This window comes from Sphaeramia orbicularis, chromosome 17 (assembly GCF_902148855.1).
Source record: "Sphaeramia orbicularis chromosome 17, fSphaOr1.1, whole genome shotgun sequence".
NCBI classification, from domain to species: domain Eukaryota; kingdom Metazoa; phylum Chordata; class Actinopteri; order Kurtiformes; family Apogonidae; genus Sphaeramia; species Sphaeramia orbicularis.
In genome coordinates this window covers 44,502,337-44,519,350 of record NC_043973.1, presented here as the reverse complement: position 1 = coordinate 44,519,350, position 17,014 = coordinate 44,502,337, and the positions used below count along the sequence as shown (strand labels likewise).

Genomic DNA, 17,014 nt, shown 5'->3' with positions numbered 1-17,014 from the left:
GTGTCAAAAATTAAACGTGTGGTGTCCAGCTGAGTGGATATTTTTGCAACTTCATGAAAAATAGATTCATAAGAATTTTTTTGTCATTATTACTTTTTTTAATGTATTTTTAAATTTTTTTTAAAAAAATATTTTTTTTTTATTTTTTTAATTTATTTTTCAGAAGAAAATTTTCTATCACATTGTTTTTTTCATGCCTATAGAGGAATAAAAACACTCAGGAAAAAAATTTGATTAAGGTTCTCATAATTCGTGCATGAAAGGGTTAAATTGTGAAAAATAATGTTAAGTTTTTTAAAATGAAGTGCAAAGTGTGCCTAAAAAGCGCACCCGGACACCGGAGGGTTAATCTTATTATGTTTATCACAGATTCTTTTCGGTTAATCAGCGTCTCCTTGTTTTTCCGTGCCGTCCTTGAACGCAGCAGCATCCCCCCGTGCTGCTCTGCGCTCTCTCCTCTCATCCTTTTGTGTCTTTCGTCCAATCAGGGCTCAGATGCGGCTTCCCGGCTCCTGATTGGTCGCTAAGGAGGAAGATGCGACGGCCATGGAGAACAGAGCTGGGCTTCTTCACGCCATTCAGCAGATGTGACTGATTTACACACATTTACGTGTATTTACGTCCACCCACCGGGGAATGTGGGGTTAAAGGTCAGCTGTGGTACCGACGGGACGGCTTCCGGTCCGGTTCCCGTTCAGTCTGTGCTTGTGTTTGTTGTGTTGAGTCGTGTGATGGATGTCGGGCCCATGGCGCTTCTCTGGAGGTGAAGTCACTCCCTGAAAATGTACAGCTGGGTCTTCACTGGAGGTAGGACACCCACGGAAAAACACCACAAGAGTGGAATCATGTCACATCCAGGGTTTTAGAACAGATTTAAATCCAATGATGAATCTGAATTATTTAGATTCAGACCTTATAATACGGATTACATCTGAGTAGGATGCTCAGTGTTCCTAATATTTTGGCCACATTAATGTGCATAATAGTACACCTTTTTGTTCAGATGAAAAAAAAATATTGGTGCAATTATTAATCGAGCTGCAATGATCATTTACACACTGTACCATTAATATTATAATACTCAATTACATTTTAGTATAAGTTAAAATACATAGGTACACTACATAGAATAGAGTATTTAACCCTTTCATGCATGAATTATGAGAACCTTAGTTGAGTTTTTGGTTTTGTTTTTTTTTTTGTTTTTTTTTTTTGAGTGTTTTTATTCCTCCTCAGGCATGAAAAAAAAAAAAAAAAAACACACAATTGAGGTTTTTTTTTTTTATGGATTTACAAAAATGTCCACTCAGCTACACCATGGATTATATTCTTGAAGCAAAGAAACAAGTATTTAAAACCCAATACCAGAAAATGATATGAAAACAGTGACATAAAAACATGTTTAATGCAGCTAATCTGATATTTTCTCACATTTTAACATGTTCCAATTCTAGTTATTACTCACTTCATAGAGATAATATGCAAAAAAAAAAAAAAAAAACGCAAAACTGTTAATTAAAGTCTAACAATTAATTTACACTCACATGTTAGTGCAGATCAGGTTTATCAAGAACAACAAAGTTACAGTAATGGTATGAATTACAGTGTATGAGATGATGCATTAACGTCCACTGTGTTATCTGATATGAAACTAAAATAACAAAATATAAAAATATAATATACATATAAAATATACATAAAATAGAATATACTGAGAACAGCTGTAGAATAGTCATCCACTGTAGTGACCACTATACATGAAAGGGTTAATTAATTGTATTAAATTCAATACTCATGTAGATATTTTAAGTAATTTAAAACCACCAAGTTCACATTTTTCTCATTTAGTGCTTCATTTTGGATTACTTTTTCTTCTATTTAGCTTAATTTTATAATTTTTATGATGAATTTGTTAATGATTCATTTTTGTTGTTTGTTTAATGCTTAGTTTTAGCATTTTTCCCCTTTTTGTGATTATTCTGTTTTCTTCTCATTTCGATTAATTCTTATATGTGCTTCATTTTTTGGAATTTGTATAAATTATTTGATTATTTTGTTTGTTTTCAACTCATTTGAAATAAATTCACATTTATGGTATCTTTTTTTAGTTTTCTACTTTTTTGTGTTAATTTTCATTTAACCTTTTAATGCATGAATTATGAGAGCCTTAATTAAGGTTTTTTTTTTTTTTTCTGAGTGTTTTTATCCCTCTAGGCATAAAAAAAACAGTGCGATTGATAGTTTTTATGAACCTATTTTTCATAGAGTTGCAACAATATCCATTCAGCTGGACACCATGCATTTAATTTTTGAAGCAAAGAAACGTATTTACTGATATACTGTGTGAAAACTATGAAATAAAAACATTTTTAATGCAGTTAATCTGATGTTTTCTCACATTTTAACATACACTAATACAGGTCATTATTCACTTCATGGAGATAATATGCAAAAAAGAAACTGTTTTGTTAAAAAAAAAAACTAAATTATAGTCTAATAACAAGAACAAGCACTTGATTTACTCTCAAACATGTTAGTGCAGATCAGGTTTATGAAGAACAGCAAAGTTACAGTAATGATATGAATGTCAGTGTATGGGATGATGCATAAGTGTTCACTGTGTTGGCTGATATGGAACTAAAACAACTAAATCCATGAATATAGTAGAGAACAGCTGGAGAATAGCTGTCCACTGGAGTGACCACTATGCTTGAAAGGGTTAATACTATGAATGCCAGTGTATTATTCTTTGTAGAGGAGGACCTCCACCAAGGCAGATCAGTCCCCCCACCCCAACCCCACCCCCAATCACCACCAAATTTTTTTTTTTTTTTCCTTGTGCCAGAATCAACATTTTCTGAAATTTTTATCCAAATCCCTCCATAACTTTGAGTTATCTTGCACACACACAGACAGACAGACAGACCAACCAACACTAGCAAAAACATAACCTCCTTGGCGGAGGTAAATATCTTGCAAACAAACAAACAAAGACAGACAAACCCCAATGAAAACATAACCTTGGCGGATTTAACAAATGGATCTGAAAAGGAGCAGTTTAGAAGAAATTAGCATTTCTGACTTTGCATCACCGACATAATGGAGCGAGATTTCAGCGGAGATGCTAACTCTAATTCATCAACACCGTGATCTGGTTCGATGACCCTCCATCCGAGCTGTGGCATTTTTCAACTTCAGTGATGAAGCCTCATTTGGACAGTGGCGCCCCCTACTGTCAACACCACAAATCCTGCCGTGGAAAAGGGCAATTAACCAACAATTAATTTAATCGAGCAAATTCTTAGAGACAATTAATTAATAATAATAATAATAATAATAATAATAATAATAATAATAATAATAATAATAATAATAATAATAACAATAACTAGAAAAGCACTCGGAGAGCGCAGATCTCCGCCAAGCGCAAAAATTCCCCACATAATCGGTGACACAAATCCTACATTTATTTTTTAAAATAAAATCCGCCTTCTGGATCAGATCCGGATCAGCCTTTGAAATGTGATAGAGGACCCCATTGTCAATTCCTGAGTTAAATTTCATGAGTTTTGGTCAATAATTAAGCGAGATATTGGGAAAGGAAAATTTTGGCCCCACTTACCACAATGTTAACGAAAATTTCAAAGTGATCCAGAATCCAGGATTTCTTCCGGATCACCCCCAAAAGTTAATCATTTCTTCCTTATCCCATTTCCAACAAACCCTGAAAATTTCATCAAAATATGTCCATAACTTTTTGAGTTATGTTGCACACTAACGGACAGACAAACAAACAGACAGACAAACCCTGGCAAAAACATAACCTCCTTGGCGGAGGTAATAATAATAATAATAATAATAATAATAATAATAATAACAGCTTTATTTATATAGCACCTTTTAAAAACATAGTTTACAAAGTGCGTTTGACAAACAAGTAAAGGGCACAACAGCAGGATACAAGATGTAAGTAAAAACACTAAAACAGAAGCAACACAATAGGAGAGATGTGTACCACAATGCAGAAACATGACACTTCCAATAAATTAAATGAATCGGAATAAAGAGGGCAGGGATAACGTAACATGATGCTGTTAAATCAATGTAAAAATAAAGACGTAAGATAAAACAACATCATGTATGAGAATATAAACCAACAATCAAACAGGATAAGATTCAAATTTTAAAAATTAAAAAAATTTAAAGGGACAAACATCACATAAAAGCAAGTCTATAAAAGTGTGTTTTAAGAAGTGATTTAAAAGATGCTACCGATTACGCAATTGATAGTCGATGAATCGTTTACATCCCTAATCCGGACCTCAGGATCAGGTTTCTGAAGCCCCCCCCCCCCCCCTCTCTCGTTGCAGGTGTTGCTGAGTGAACGATGTACGAGCGATGTCTGATGTTGAGGCCACGTATGCGGACTTCATCGCCTCCGGCCGGACTGGACGCAGGAACGCCATGCACGACATCCTGCAGAGTCCCACCGACCCCGAAGGACGAGAGCTGCCCCTCACCCTGTCTCTGTCCCAGCTGCACATCAACGCCGGAGGGGGAGGTAAACGCCGCATTCCACTCATTTATAGACATGGATGCACTGGAAGTAAAAATCTGAGAAATAAAAAGGATGATACTGCAGAATAGGGATGCACCGATACCACTTTTTTCCAGACCGAGTACTTACATTTGAGTACTCACCGATACCCAGTACTGATACGAGTACTTAATAATCCCATTCCAGGTGTTAGTTCCTTTTGTAAATGTGCTTTATTTTCGTTGTCATTAGTCTGACTGGAACAAAGTGCAGCTACTGACATTTAATGTGTTGGAATGAGCGTTTCTCAATTAATCCACCAGGGGGAGCCACTCTGAATTAACCATACTGGACAAATACCAGTTCCTCCAGGATTTCATGGACTTTTTTTGTGATTGTTGTGGCCTAAAATGCTTGATTTTGCAGCAGTTTTTCCAAAAAATTGCGATGAAAGTTGCGATGATTTGAGGCTTCTGTTATTAAAGTCACAAGAACATGGGCATTTACAAATTACCTAGAACAGTGTTTGTTGAGTTTGTAGCCTTAAAAAGCACCAGGAAGCCATGATTTTAAACAAAACAGGCTTTTTTTTCTTCATTCATTCATTTATTTGTTTTGAGCAGAAGAAAAAAATTAAACATTTTTTGTGTACAAGGAATTATTATCAGAGCAAATACATTAATAAATAAAGATGATCAAGACAAAATATCAATTGCCATGTACACTAGTACTAAAATAAATTCAATATGTACCGCTCAAAAAGGAGTGGGAAGAAGAAAACTTGTTAAATCCCACCCCCATCTCACATTTATACAACATGACACATGACTTTTGCTTCCTTAACGATATAGTACAGTCTACTCTCGTTATACCGCCAACTTTCGTTCACGGCCAAATTGGCGGTATAGCGAAAATGGCGTTACAACGGGTTGCATCCATAATGTGCATGTCTTTACTATATGATGTCTATGCTGCCTCCGTTAACCCGTTCTAATTGCGTTTCTAAATAAATCTTGATTCTGTTATGTTGTAAGGGATCATTTAAAGTGGGGAAACATTTTAAGCATTATTATACCGTGTCGGGAAATGACACCCCATCATCTTGACGTTTTGGCTTAATCCCACGTCCTCTTCCCGACATCCTGACCTACTGAGTGTTCTGCAATAAATGAACGGTGGCCGTTCCGTAGACCTACTCGTAGCTTGTCGCGATCAGCGTCTGGCGCGTTTGTTTCAGTGCATTGTTAAAATTTATGTGTACTCGATGGCAATCACGCTGGCGGTATAACGGTCGGGAAATCAATGGTATAAGTGTTGTTTGTGCATGGAACTGGGCTGGCGGATGGCGATAGGCGGAAATGGCGGTAGCTAATGGAATAATGCATTGGGGATTTTTGTGCAATGGTTTTGGTCGGCGGTGAGCGAAAATGGCGGTATAACGGCGGGCGGTTTAACGAGAGTAGACTGTAGTATATTTAGGGTTAGGGTTAGATGGGTTACACACACACACACACACACACACACACACACGGCAGCCAAACTCTGGTTGCTTTCTATCCAACACATTAGAGTAAACATTAATATTAACACCAAGTTTAACCACTATTTTTGTTTGTGAGCTCCTTTTTTTAACTCCACACACAGACTTGCGCTCGCACTCCCTCACACGCACACACACACACACACACACACACTACAGAAAAAGGAAAGCATGCCTCCACAGGTTCTTTCTTCTTCTCTTCTATTGCCTTATAGAGTATATCTGCGCTAACCTTGACCCTTTCAGCTCCTGCTGTTGTTCTGGATCCAACAGCCTCTGTCATTGGGACTTGTCTGGTCTTTCCTCTTCCAGTTTCAGCCGTTCTCCTACATGTTTTGCGGTTGAAAAGTGTCTGTGGAGCGGCCACTTTCATTCGTGTTCCACCCCAGAACAGTTTACCTCCACTTTTGTGTAACACATCTGGAAACTGACTTGCACGAACTTTGGCAGTGATATTTGTCGGTAAATATGAGTGTTTTGAATCGCACATGTCTTAATCTTCTCAAACGTCAACAAGGAAGTGAACGTGATGACGTACAGGGGTTGGACAAAATAATGGAAACACCTTCACCTCAAGATGATAATGCCCCAATCCATACAGCTAGAATTGTTAAAGAATGGCATGAGGAACATTCTAATGAAGTTGAGCATCTCGTATGGCCGGCACAGTCCCCAGACCTCAACATTATTGAGCATTTATGGTCAGTTTTAGAGATTCAAGTAAGACGTCGATTTCCACCGCCATCGTCTCTAAAAGAGTTGGAGGGTATTCTAACTGAAGAATGGCTTAACTCTTTCAATGCCGTGGGCCGATTAAATCGGCTTTACGAATACAACCTTTAAAGTGCCACGGGCCGATCAGATCGGCTTTGGAGAACACGCCATATTTGTGTACAAACAAACCATCCACCCCCATTTCTTTCTCACATTTCGATGACGTTCTTTCTGTGTCCCCCTTTTGAGACCAGATGGGAATTTGAGGTCACGCGACCGAATAAATTATGCAAATTACGATCAATAATGAATCGGCTGCGTCCGGTGCGTTTTGAATCTACGTAGCAATCGGTCGGATGTTGCGAGCGGTTTTTGACCAAGGAAGAGCTCGCGTTTCATTTTCTGCTTGGGAAATTTTATGAATGAATTTATGAATTAAATCATATGCAAATTAGATGGCCATTTTGTAGTAATATCGTAAACACAGCAATCTGTCAAAACAGTCCCATCTGCTAGAAAATGAGTTCTGATGATGATTCAGACTTCGATTATAAAAACGACACGAAATACTGAAAAACAGCCAAATTCTGTGGCACTTTTAAGGCTTATTAGCCCCTTAACTGTCTGGCACCGAAAGAGTTAAAATTCCTTTGGAAACAATTCACAAGTTGTATGAATCAATACCTCGGAGAATTGAGGCTGTAATTGCCGCAAAAGGCGGACCTACACCATATTAAATTATATTTTGTTGATTTTTTAAGGTGTTTCCATTATTTTGTCCAACCCCTGTACATGTCACATAGAGGGGGATGGGAAATACAGGGTTAAGGGGATTGGTCAAATTTGTGGAAAATTCGCAGTGATTGGACGAAATTGCAGCGCCGCGCAGAATTCACGGTAATTGGTTGAATTTGCGTTAATAGTTGTGATCGCAATGTCACGCATTCCTGGAGGAGCTGAAATACCACGAAGAAGAGTAAAGTTTGTTGAGAAGAAGAAAGTCAGTAATAATAAACATGGAGACGACCGAGGTAACACTAATGTGATACTAATATTATAATGTTTTCGCTGGTAAGGTTTAAAAGCGAGGCTTCAGCAGGTAGAGAAAAGAGAAATGAGTGAATGATAAGTTTGGTTTTCACTTCCGCTGGTGGCGGTCCGCACCGCTCTGTACCTCCACAGTATTATAAGTAGGATGGAAAGCAGCCCAGCCCTGGGTAGTTGTCCTAAATGTGTCAGTAGTTTTTCTCTAACTCACACAGTGGCTCTTTGAACACATCCTCTACCTCCACTGTTATTCTCCATCTGGGTACGCATCCGCCAGCACCTGGAAAACAGATAGAATGTACGCAGAGGACGGACAGAACGCTGCATCTGTATCTGTCTGTGTCTGTAACGTTACTTGCTGTCAGCATTTCTTTTATCCCCATCATTTATTTTTGACAAATCTCCACTCCACACACATTATTCCACCACTGCATATCTGCTGCACTGAACTGTGAATGTCACACGGCCAGAAGTGGCATCGGTGCATTTGTATCGGATTACTTTTACTAGTACGAGTACAAGTACACACACTGAGTATCGGAGCCGATAGCCGATACTGGTGTCAGATTGGTGCATCCCTACTGCAGAATATAATCTACTAAAAGCCATTCAGTTCTGATTCCGTTTTATCAAGTATTTGCATCCACACATTGAATGTAAATGTATTTTTCCAACTAAAAACATTTAAGTCACCTGAAGCTTTCATTGAACTCAGTTGTAGATGTATTCAGATCCTGCAGTCCAGTTAAAACTACGTAAAAGTACGTAAGGATTAGCATTAAATGGACTGAAAAGTAAAAGCAAGCATTATGTTTTTTAATCAGCTTTATTGTTGCGTTTCACTGCTTTAGATGTTTAACCCATTAATTCCATCAGTCCGTGTAAACAAATGGTGTAAAATGCAGTTTGTCATCTTTTTATGGTCATCCGATATGACCCATTTGGACGTTCAGAGGCTCTGTAGTTACCATGGAAACACTGATCGCTTTTCCATTGGACATCTGTGCAAAACTTTACCAATATTTACTAAATGTCAAAAAAACAGAAGTGCATATGTCAACTTTTCCATTAAATCACAAATGTGATGATTTGTTTCGGGGTCAAAACACAGTAATGTCCCGTCAGAGAGCGAAGTTTAATTGATTGCCATTCCAACATTTATTTCAATATAAACTAGCTCCTTGTTTTGGATAATCCCTTAAGGTCCAACTAAAGCAAAAATGAATTTAAAAGTGATAATAGGGGTCATTTAGCAACACTAAACTGTCAAATTGTGTTTAAAAAGTCCCATCAGAGATTTTGAATACCATGTTTTGACCCACCACATGTTTCAGCTCCTGCAGATTTAACCCATAAAGACCCAGTCCTATGTTTGTGGCATTTCTTAAATGATTATTTTTTCTCTATATTTAACCTTTCATAAGTGATTTATCAGCATTCATTATAATATTGTCCTCTGTATTTTTTTTTGTTTTTACAGGGTTTCTGCAGGTATCAGCAAATCTGATTTAATGCTTTTTAATGCCCTTTTTAATGCCATTTTTCACTTTGAATATGTAGTTTTATGACCGTTTACCATCGAGAGGCTTTAACCAGGTTCCGAAAAGTTCCTCCTCTCGTCATTTCTGCTGAAACTGGCATTTTCCCATTTTTCCAACATTTGCCAATATTCCCTGTGCTCTTTCGCCACAGCATGAACACGCTCACAATACGTTGCATTCCAACGTGTTATGACTTTGTGTATCGTCCATAAACAATAGTCAATTAAAGGGTTCGGCCTGTCAATCATCACACTATACATCTGATCAAAATTCTTAAATGTTTATATAATCAAAATAAACTGTGAATAACAATGTTTTTTTCCATCAAGGGTATTTAATTTTTAATGCCTCTGGACATTGAATTTAATGCTTTTTAATGGCATTTAAGGCCTTAATATTCACAAAATCTATTTAGTGACTTTTAATGCTTCTTAATGTCACAAGAGGTCATTCCATAAACATGGTGACCGACATATATATGTTAATTTACAGATATACTCATATTTCTCTCATAGCACCTTCTAGGTCCTGGATAATCCTTGCATTTCTCTGTTTTGAATCTAGAATGTTTGTTACTTCTCTATCTCTTACTAAATTCAGAAGTGATATTGTTTCCTCATGTGTCCACACGTACAGTTGTGGAAAAAATTATTAGACCATCAAAAGTCATCCAAAACAATGTTTTTTTAATCAAGTACTAACTCCTGTGTGTATTATGCCACTAAAACATACAGAAAAGAAAACATGGAATGCCTAAAAGCACTGTTTTTGGCAGTACAATGACATACAGTACAGGCCAAAAGTTTGGACACACCTTCTCATTCTTTGCATTTTCTTTATTTTCATGACTATTTACATTGTAGATTCTCACTGAAGGCATCAAAACTATGAATGAACACATGTGGAATTATGTACTTAACAAAAAAGTGTGAAATAACTGAAAACATCTCTTATATTCTAGTTTCTTCAAAGTAGCCACCCTTAGCTCTGATGACTGTTTTGCACACTCTTGGCATTCTCTTGATGAGCTTCCAGAGGTAGTCACCTGAAATGGTTTCCTAACAGTCTTGAAGAAGTTCCCAGAGATGCTTAGCACTTGTTGGCCCTTTTGCCTTCACTCTGCGGTCCAGCTCACCCCAAACCATCTCGATTGGGTTCAGGTCCGGTGACTGTGGAGGCCAGGTCCTCTGGCGCAGCACTCCATCACTCTCCTTCTTGGTCAAATATCCCTCACACAGCCTGGAGGTGTGTTTGGGGTCATTGTCCTGTTGAAACATAAATGATGGTCCAACTAAATGCAAACCGGATGGAATGGCATGTCACTTCAGGATGCTGTGGTAGCCATGCTGATTCAGGTTGCCTTCAAACTTGAATAAATCCCCAACAGCGTCACCAGCAAAGCACCCCCACACCATCACACCTCCCCCTCCATGCTTCACGGTGGGAACCAGGCATGTAGCATCCATCCGTTCACCTTTTCTGCGTCGCACAAAGACACGGCGGTTGGATCCAAAGATCTCAAATTTGGACTCATCAGACCAAAGCACAGATTTCCACTGGTCTAATGTCCATTCCTTGGGTTTCTTGGCCCAAATAAATCTCTTCTGTTTGTTGCCTCTCCTGAGCAGTGGTTTCCTAGCAGCTGTTTGACCATGAAGGCCTGATTCACGCAGTCTCCTCTTAACAGTTGTTGTAGAGATGTGTCTGCTGCTAGAGCTCTGTGTGGTATTCATCTGGTCTCTAATCTGAGCTGCTGTTAATTTGCGATTTCTGAGGCTGGTGACTCAGATGAACTTATCTTCAGCATCAGAGGTGACTCTTGGTCTTCCTTTCCTGGGGCGGTCCTCATGTGAGCCAGTTTCGTTGGAGCGCTTGATGGTTTTTGCGACTGCACTTGGGGACACATTCAAAGTTTTTGAAATTTTCTAGACTGACTGACCTTCATTTCTTAAAGTAATGATGGCCACTCGTTTGTCTTTACTTAGCTGATTGGTTCTCGCCATAATATGCATTCTAACAGTTGTCCAATAGGGCTGTCAGCTGTGCATCAACCTGACTTCTGCACAACACAACTGATGGTCCCGACCCCATCAATAAGGCAAGAAATTCCACTAAGTAACCCTGACAAGGCACAGCTATGAAGTGAAAACCATTTCAGGTGACTACCTCTGGAAGCTCATCAAGAGAATGCCAAGGGTGTGCAAGGCAGTCATCAGAGCTAAGGGTGGATACTTTGAAGAAACTAGAATATAAGAGATGTTTTCAGTTATTTCACACTTTTTTGTTAAGTACATAATTCCACATGTGTTCATTCATAGTTTTGATGCCTTCAGTGAGAATCTACAATGTAATTAGTCATGAAAATAAAGAAAATGCGAAGAATGAGAAGGTGTGTCCAAACTTTTGGCCTGTACTGTAGCTATTGATGTAAAAACTTAAGTGAAAAATATAGATTTTAAAAATTCATAAAACATTTGAACTTTGACCTACTTTTCCCAAAATGTAATCACTAGCGATGGGTCCAGCAACACCGATGCGTCGGCGCATGCATCAAGCGCATAGAGCAAAACCCTGTGTCAGTGCGTGTATCGCTTCAAGAAAGTCTCGTGACCTATACAGGAACTGTTTGGAACTGACACTGAGGCGCTAAACTGTGTTTATAAGGAAGCACATCTGTCAATGGGATGCATCTACCAAAAGAACCTCTGATCTTTTGCGGTTCATCGTCAAATTCAAGAATTATGGAGCAGCCTCAAACCAAAAGAAAGGTTTCCGCCATGTGGGACCATTTGGATCTGATATGGGAAAATAAGGGATTTGTTTTAATTTCCTTGTTGTTTCATCCTGTTCCTCTTAGAGTTTCCACTTGATCTATCTGAATTCAAATTCATTTCAAAGTGATTCTTAGTTTACTATTCATATTATTTTCTGCAGGTTAAAATTTCACATTTGTTGGACAGAACTTTCCTATTTTAAACTAAAGCACCTCCTCAGTGCTGAGGCATTCTAGGGCCAGGCATGAGAGTGAAGTCCAGATCCACCAGGACAAACTCAGCTATACAGCCATTCTACAACTGACTTACAGTTGCTTTATTGGTAATTAATTCCTATTCATTTATTCTTTACTTCATTTTTAACCATCAAACTCAAAACGTTGGAAAAACGTATTTTTTTAAATAAAAATGTGTAAAAAAAAAAAAAAATCCCAGTCCACAAGCATCCTCATTCACAACACGTTCACTTAGATTTTCACGTTATGATACAAGTTCACATTATTTATTGACTGTATCCAAAAATATCAAAGATATTTTAAATTTAAATGAAGATATGAAATAATACAGTATAAAATACAATGACTTAAATTATATTATTGTATATACAGTCTACTCTCGTTGAACCGCCCGCCGTTATACCGCCATTTTCGCTCACCGCCGACCAAAACCATTGCACAAAAATCCCCAATGCATTATTCCATTAGCTACCGCCATTTCCGCCTATCGCCATCCGCCAGCCCAGTTCCATGCACAAACAACACTTATACCATTGATTTCCCGACCGTTATACCGCCAGCGTGATTGCCATCGAGTACACATAAATTTTAACAATGCACTGAAACAAACGCGCCAGACGCTGATCGCGACAAGCTACGAGTAGGTCTACGGAACGGCCACCGTTCATTTATCGCAGAACACTCAGTAGGTCAGGATGTCGGGAAGAGGACGTGGGATTAAGCCAAAGCCTCAAGATGATGGGGTGTCATTTCCCGACACGGTATAATAATGCTTAAAATGTTTCCCCACTTTAAATGATCCCTTACAACATAACAGAATCAAGATTTATTTAGAAACGCAATTAGAACGGGTTAACGGAGGCAGCATAGACATCATATAGTAAAGACATGCACATTATGGACGCAACCCGTTGTAACGCCATTTTCGCTATACCGCCAATTTGGCTGTGAACGGAAGTTGGCGGTATAACGAGAGTAGACTGTACTAGGTCATCAAATCAGTGTCAGTTGAGTCTGTCAACTAGGTTGCCTGTAGGGATTTTGAAGGTCTAGCAGATGTCAGTATTCAGTGACAGTATTGACACAGTATCAATACAGTTTGGCAATGTGTCGAAACGCTTCATGACGCCTCATCTACCCATCACTAGTAATCACATCTCTTCTGGGTCACTGGCAATATATAAACCCAATTTGGTATGAATTCAACTAATAGACTTGCCACTAAAGTGTAAACAAAAACAGAACCTAAAAAAATACCCCTTGCGAATAGGTACGAGCCCAAAAAGGATTCTAAAAGGTGGTTTGGGTAGAAACAATCACCATACATGGACACAAAACAGAAGGAGTCATTAGACCCATAAAACCAAAATCAAAGAGGGGGACAAAATCAACCTAAAATGCACAGCTCATCTTCTTTTTTAAGGGAAATATGGGGAGATTCACATGGACATGTTTCCTCCTCAGAGGTCACAACCAAACAGAGGAGGAAGTTACAGCCTCCTTATATCCACACCCACTCAGGACAATCACCCTCAGCTGTGGTGGATCCACGGGTGAATCCGATCACAGCTGATGAACATCATCCTTCAGTTTATTCATTCATTTATTTACTGGTTTATTCAAGAGGGACCATGCACATTTATGACCATTGCTGTATAAAAAATACACCTATGTAAATATGGCAGAATTACTAAAAAAAAACCTTTTTCATCTGCAGTTTCTAGGCAGGTGAAAGAAACAAGACATAAAATTCTCATTCACTCATTCGCTATAAATTAAAAAATGTAAAAATACACATAATGGTGCCAAAAAAACAGACAAATAAACAAATAAGCAAAAAACAAATAGACATTTTGATCATTAACATCAAAAACCAACATGTTTTTTATGGATATTTGTTTCTCACTGAAAAAAAAAGGTAATTAAAACTGTCAGACAAATGACTTGGAGTAAAAACTGTAGTATTTGTCTCTGAGATGTAGTAAAGTACGAGTATAAAACTGCAAAAAAAACAGGAATATTCAAGTACTTCCACCTCAGATTTTACAGTATTGAGTAAAAGTACTTCAGTACCTTCCAGTGTTGATTAAATCTGACTGTGTGCCTTCAGGGCTGTGTTCTTTGTTCTATTATTAAAATAACAACAAATGTCCTTCACAGTTATGTAACATTAGAACTGGCCTCTGAGAAGTTTAATACCCTGCAGAACAAAAACCAAAAAAACACAAAAATGTTGCTCAGTACCGGTTGTGTGTGTTACAGAGAGGACGTACTCTGAATAGTCTGTACACGGCAGCACTGTGATGCTAAAATGTCACAAATAAACAAATGCAAGCCTGGAGAGAAAATGTGTAAAATGTATGAAAGTATTAAAAAACACAGGCTATGTTTTAGGCAGCGGTAGGTCAGGAGGTACAGAAGGTTTTCTACAAACTAGAACCTGTGCGTATTTCAGAGCAAACGTCTCATTTCAGTGTTTTCCACCTCCGCCGTTCCTTCGCTCCTCGAATGGCTGAATGTAACTACCGCCAACAAGTGATGTCTAAGGAAAGAAGGAAGGAGGGGGGATGGAAGGAAGGACGGATATCTATAAGGATATATTATTTCAAAAATTCGTTAAAAAAAAAAAAAAAAAAAAAAGTAAAAATCTACATTTCTCAAAAAAAAAAAAAAACTTTGTAGACATTGTCCCAAGAAAGCTACATAAAAATTTGAAATGAATCAAACTACTAATTTCATCTGAGAACATAAAGGAAATATCCATGTTTTTATCTCAAATCCTCATGAACATGACATCTTACACCCGAAGACATGATGTGTCCCAATATTTATGTCCATATAGTTTAGAAACATCAATATTTCCTTAAAGTTTAAAGGTAGATTTTTCTTCCTCAGTGAGATGTGATAAAAGTTGATTGTTAGTTGTGGTAGAAAATTATTATTTACAATCAGAGCATGAAAAATATTTCAGAAATTTAGAGATAGAACATTTAAAATCATTGTCATGGATAAAAAAATAAAAAAATAAAAAAAACATACAAAAAAAAGAGAGAAATTAAGCAAAAACCATCTCTGAGGCATTTTTTCCCATTAAACTTTAAGGAAATATTGTTTATAAACTATCCGTGATCCGTGAACCGTCCGTGATTTTCACCGGGGTGGGGGGTCGGAGTGTGGGGGTGGGGGGGATAAGCAGTCCATCCTTGCAAGCGGGGGGGGGGGGGGGGGGGGGTGTAGCTCAGTGATTATGTGATAGTGTGTGTGGGGGGTGATAGCGTCATTGTCCGAGCAGGAGAAAGTGAAACTAACTCGCTTTAAAGTTCCTCTTATTCTCCGGGCAGCACACGCACACACCCTCACACACACACACACACACACACAGGAGCAGCGAGCAACAGAATCTCCGCGTAACAAAAAAAGTTAATATATCGGCTACATATTGGCCGATGTTGATTAATCGGTGATACGCTATAATCGGCCCGATTAATCAGCCGGCCGATTAATCAGTCGGGCTCTACTAAAAACAAATCAAAACTAACTGAATTAGAGAAAAAAAAAAAGTCTAAACGAAATAAAACTAAACTATAATGAAAAATCCAAAACTATTACAAACTTGTCCCAGACCCCTGTCAGAAAAGAAACACCTGAATTCAACGTGTCCACATACTTTTGTCCATATAGTGTATTTCATCCCAGTATTCTGATGCAGATTTATCTTGTTTCGTTTGCGTTTGTCAGGTGTAGTGTAGTTTTACTGATGCTCTGTGTGTTCATTTTTTGGCTACAGATGGAGACGACACCGAGGACAGCCAGAGCTCCTCCTCGGCCCAGAGGGAGGCGGAGCAAAGGAACAGTTAACCTGCCACACACTCCGGCCAGCGGCGGCGGCGGCATAAATCCATCCATAAAGAAGCGAAGGCCTGTTGCTGGAGGGTAGCTGTGATGTGCTGCGGCTGAGGCTCCATTAAAGGCACTGACTCTGTAAAAATAATCCACCGTAGGGTCACTCTGCTGCGATTCGGTCACCCAGCGCTCCTCTGAACAGGAGAAGAACCCCACTGTGTACTTTCAGGAGCCGGGGGCGGGGTATCGATGTTCCTGTAAAGCTGATTTTACGTTCAGTCTTAGCTACTAAACACACACGGAGACGACGACAGACGAAAAAAAAAGGGAGTTTTGTAGTGGTGTGGATAGTTAGTGGGAGCAGTGGGTGGTGCTGGTGTAAGGGGTCACAGTGGGAGTAGCATGTTTGTAGACGCAGTGATGCTCATAGAGATTATACAGCCAGGGAATGGCTCGTGCTTCCTTTAAATTGATGATACTGTAGAGCGGGGGTGTCAAACTCATTTTAGTTCAGGGGCCACATTCAGCTAAATTTGATCTGAAGTGGGCCAAACCGGTAAAATAATAACAATAATCCTACTGTAATGGACGTTTCTGTGTCTGGCGCGTGTTTGTCCGATCGATGTCCCGATGTTGCAGCACAGGAGGGCGTTTGTACGGGTTTTCCTCAGCCTTCACAGGCCCGCTCACCGCCAAACTCGCCAAATGAATAGAAACATTACCTGACTATGTCCTAGGCATAATTTTATGTCCGTATTCAATTGTTGTGAGCTATGCTGGGC

The 17,014-nt window shown here is 38.7% G+C and overlaps 1 protein-coding gene across 1 annotated transcript; it reads left to right on the top strand.

The window, feature by feature from the left end:
• The first annotated feature begins 524 nt into the window (after nt 1-524).
• On the top strand, nt 525-16,549 carry LOC115437784 (cAMP-dependent protein kinase inhibitor alpha-like). Its single transcript, XM_030161127.1, has 3 exons — nt 525-807; nt 4,371-4,561; nt 16,177-16,549. Exons 2-3 carry the CDS (start codon nt 4,399-4,401, stop codon nt 16,245-16,247), a joined length of 234 nt encoding a protein of 77 aa, XP_030016987.1. The 5' UTR covers nt 525-807; nt 4,371-4,398; the 3' UTR covers nt 16,248-16,549.
• The last annotated feature ends 465 nt before the right edge of the window (nt 16,550-17,014 follow it).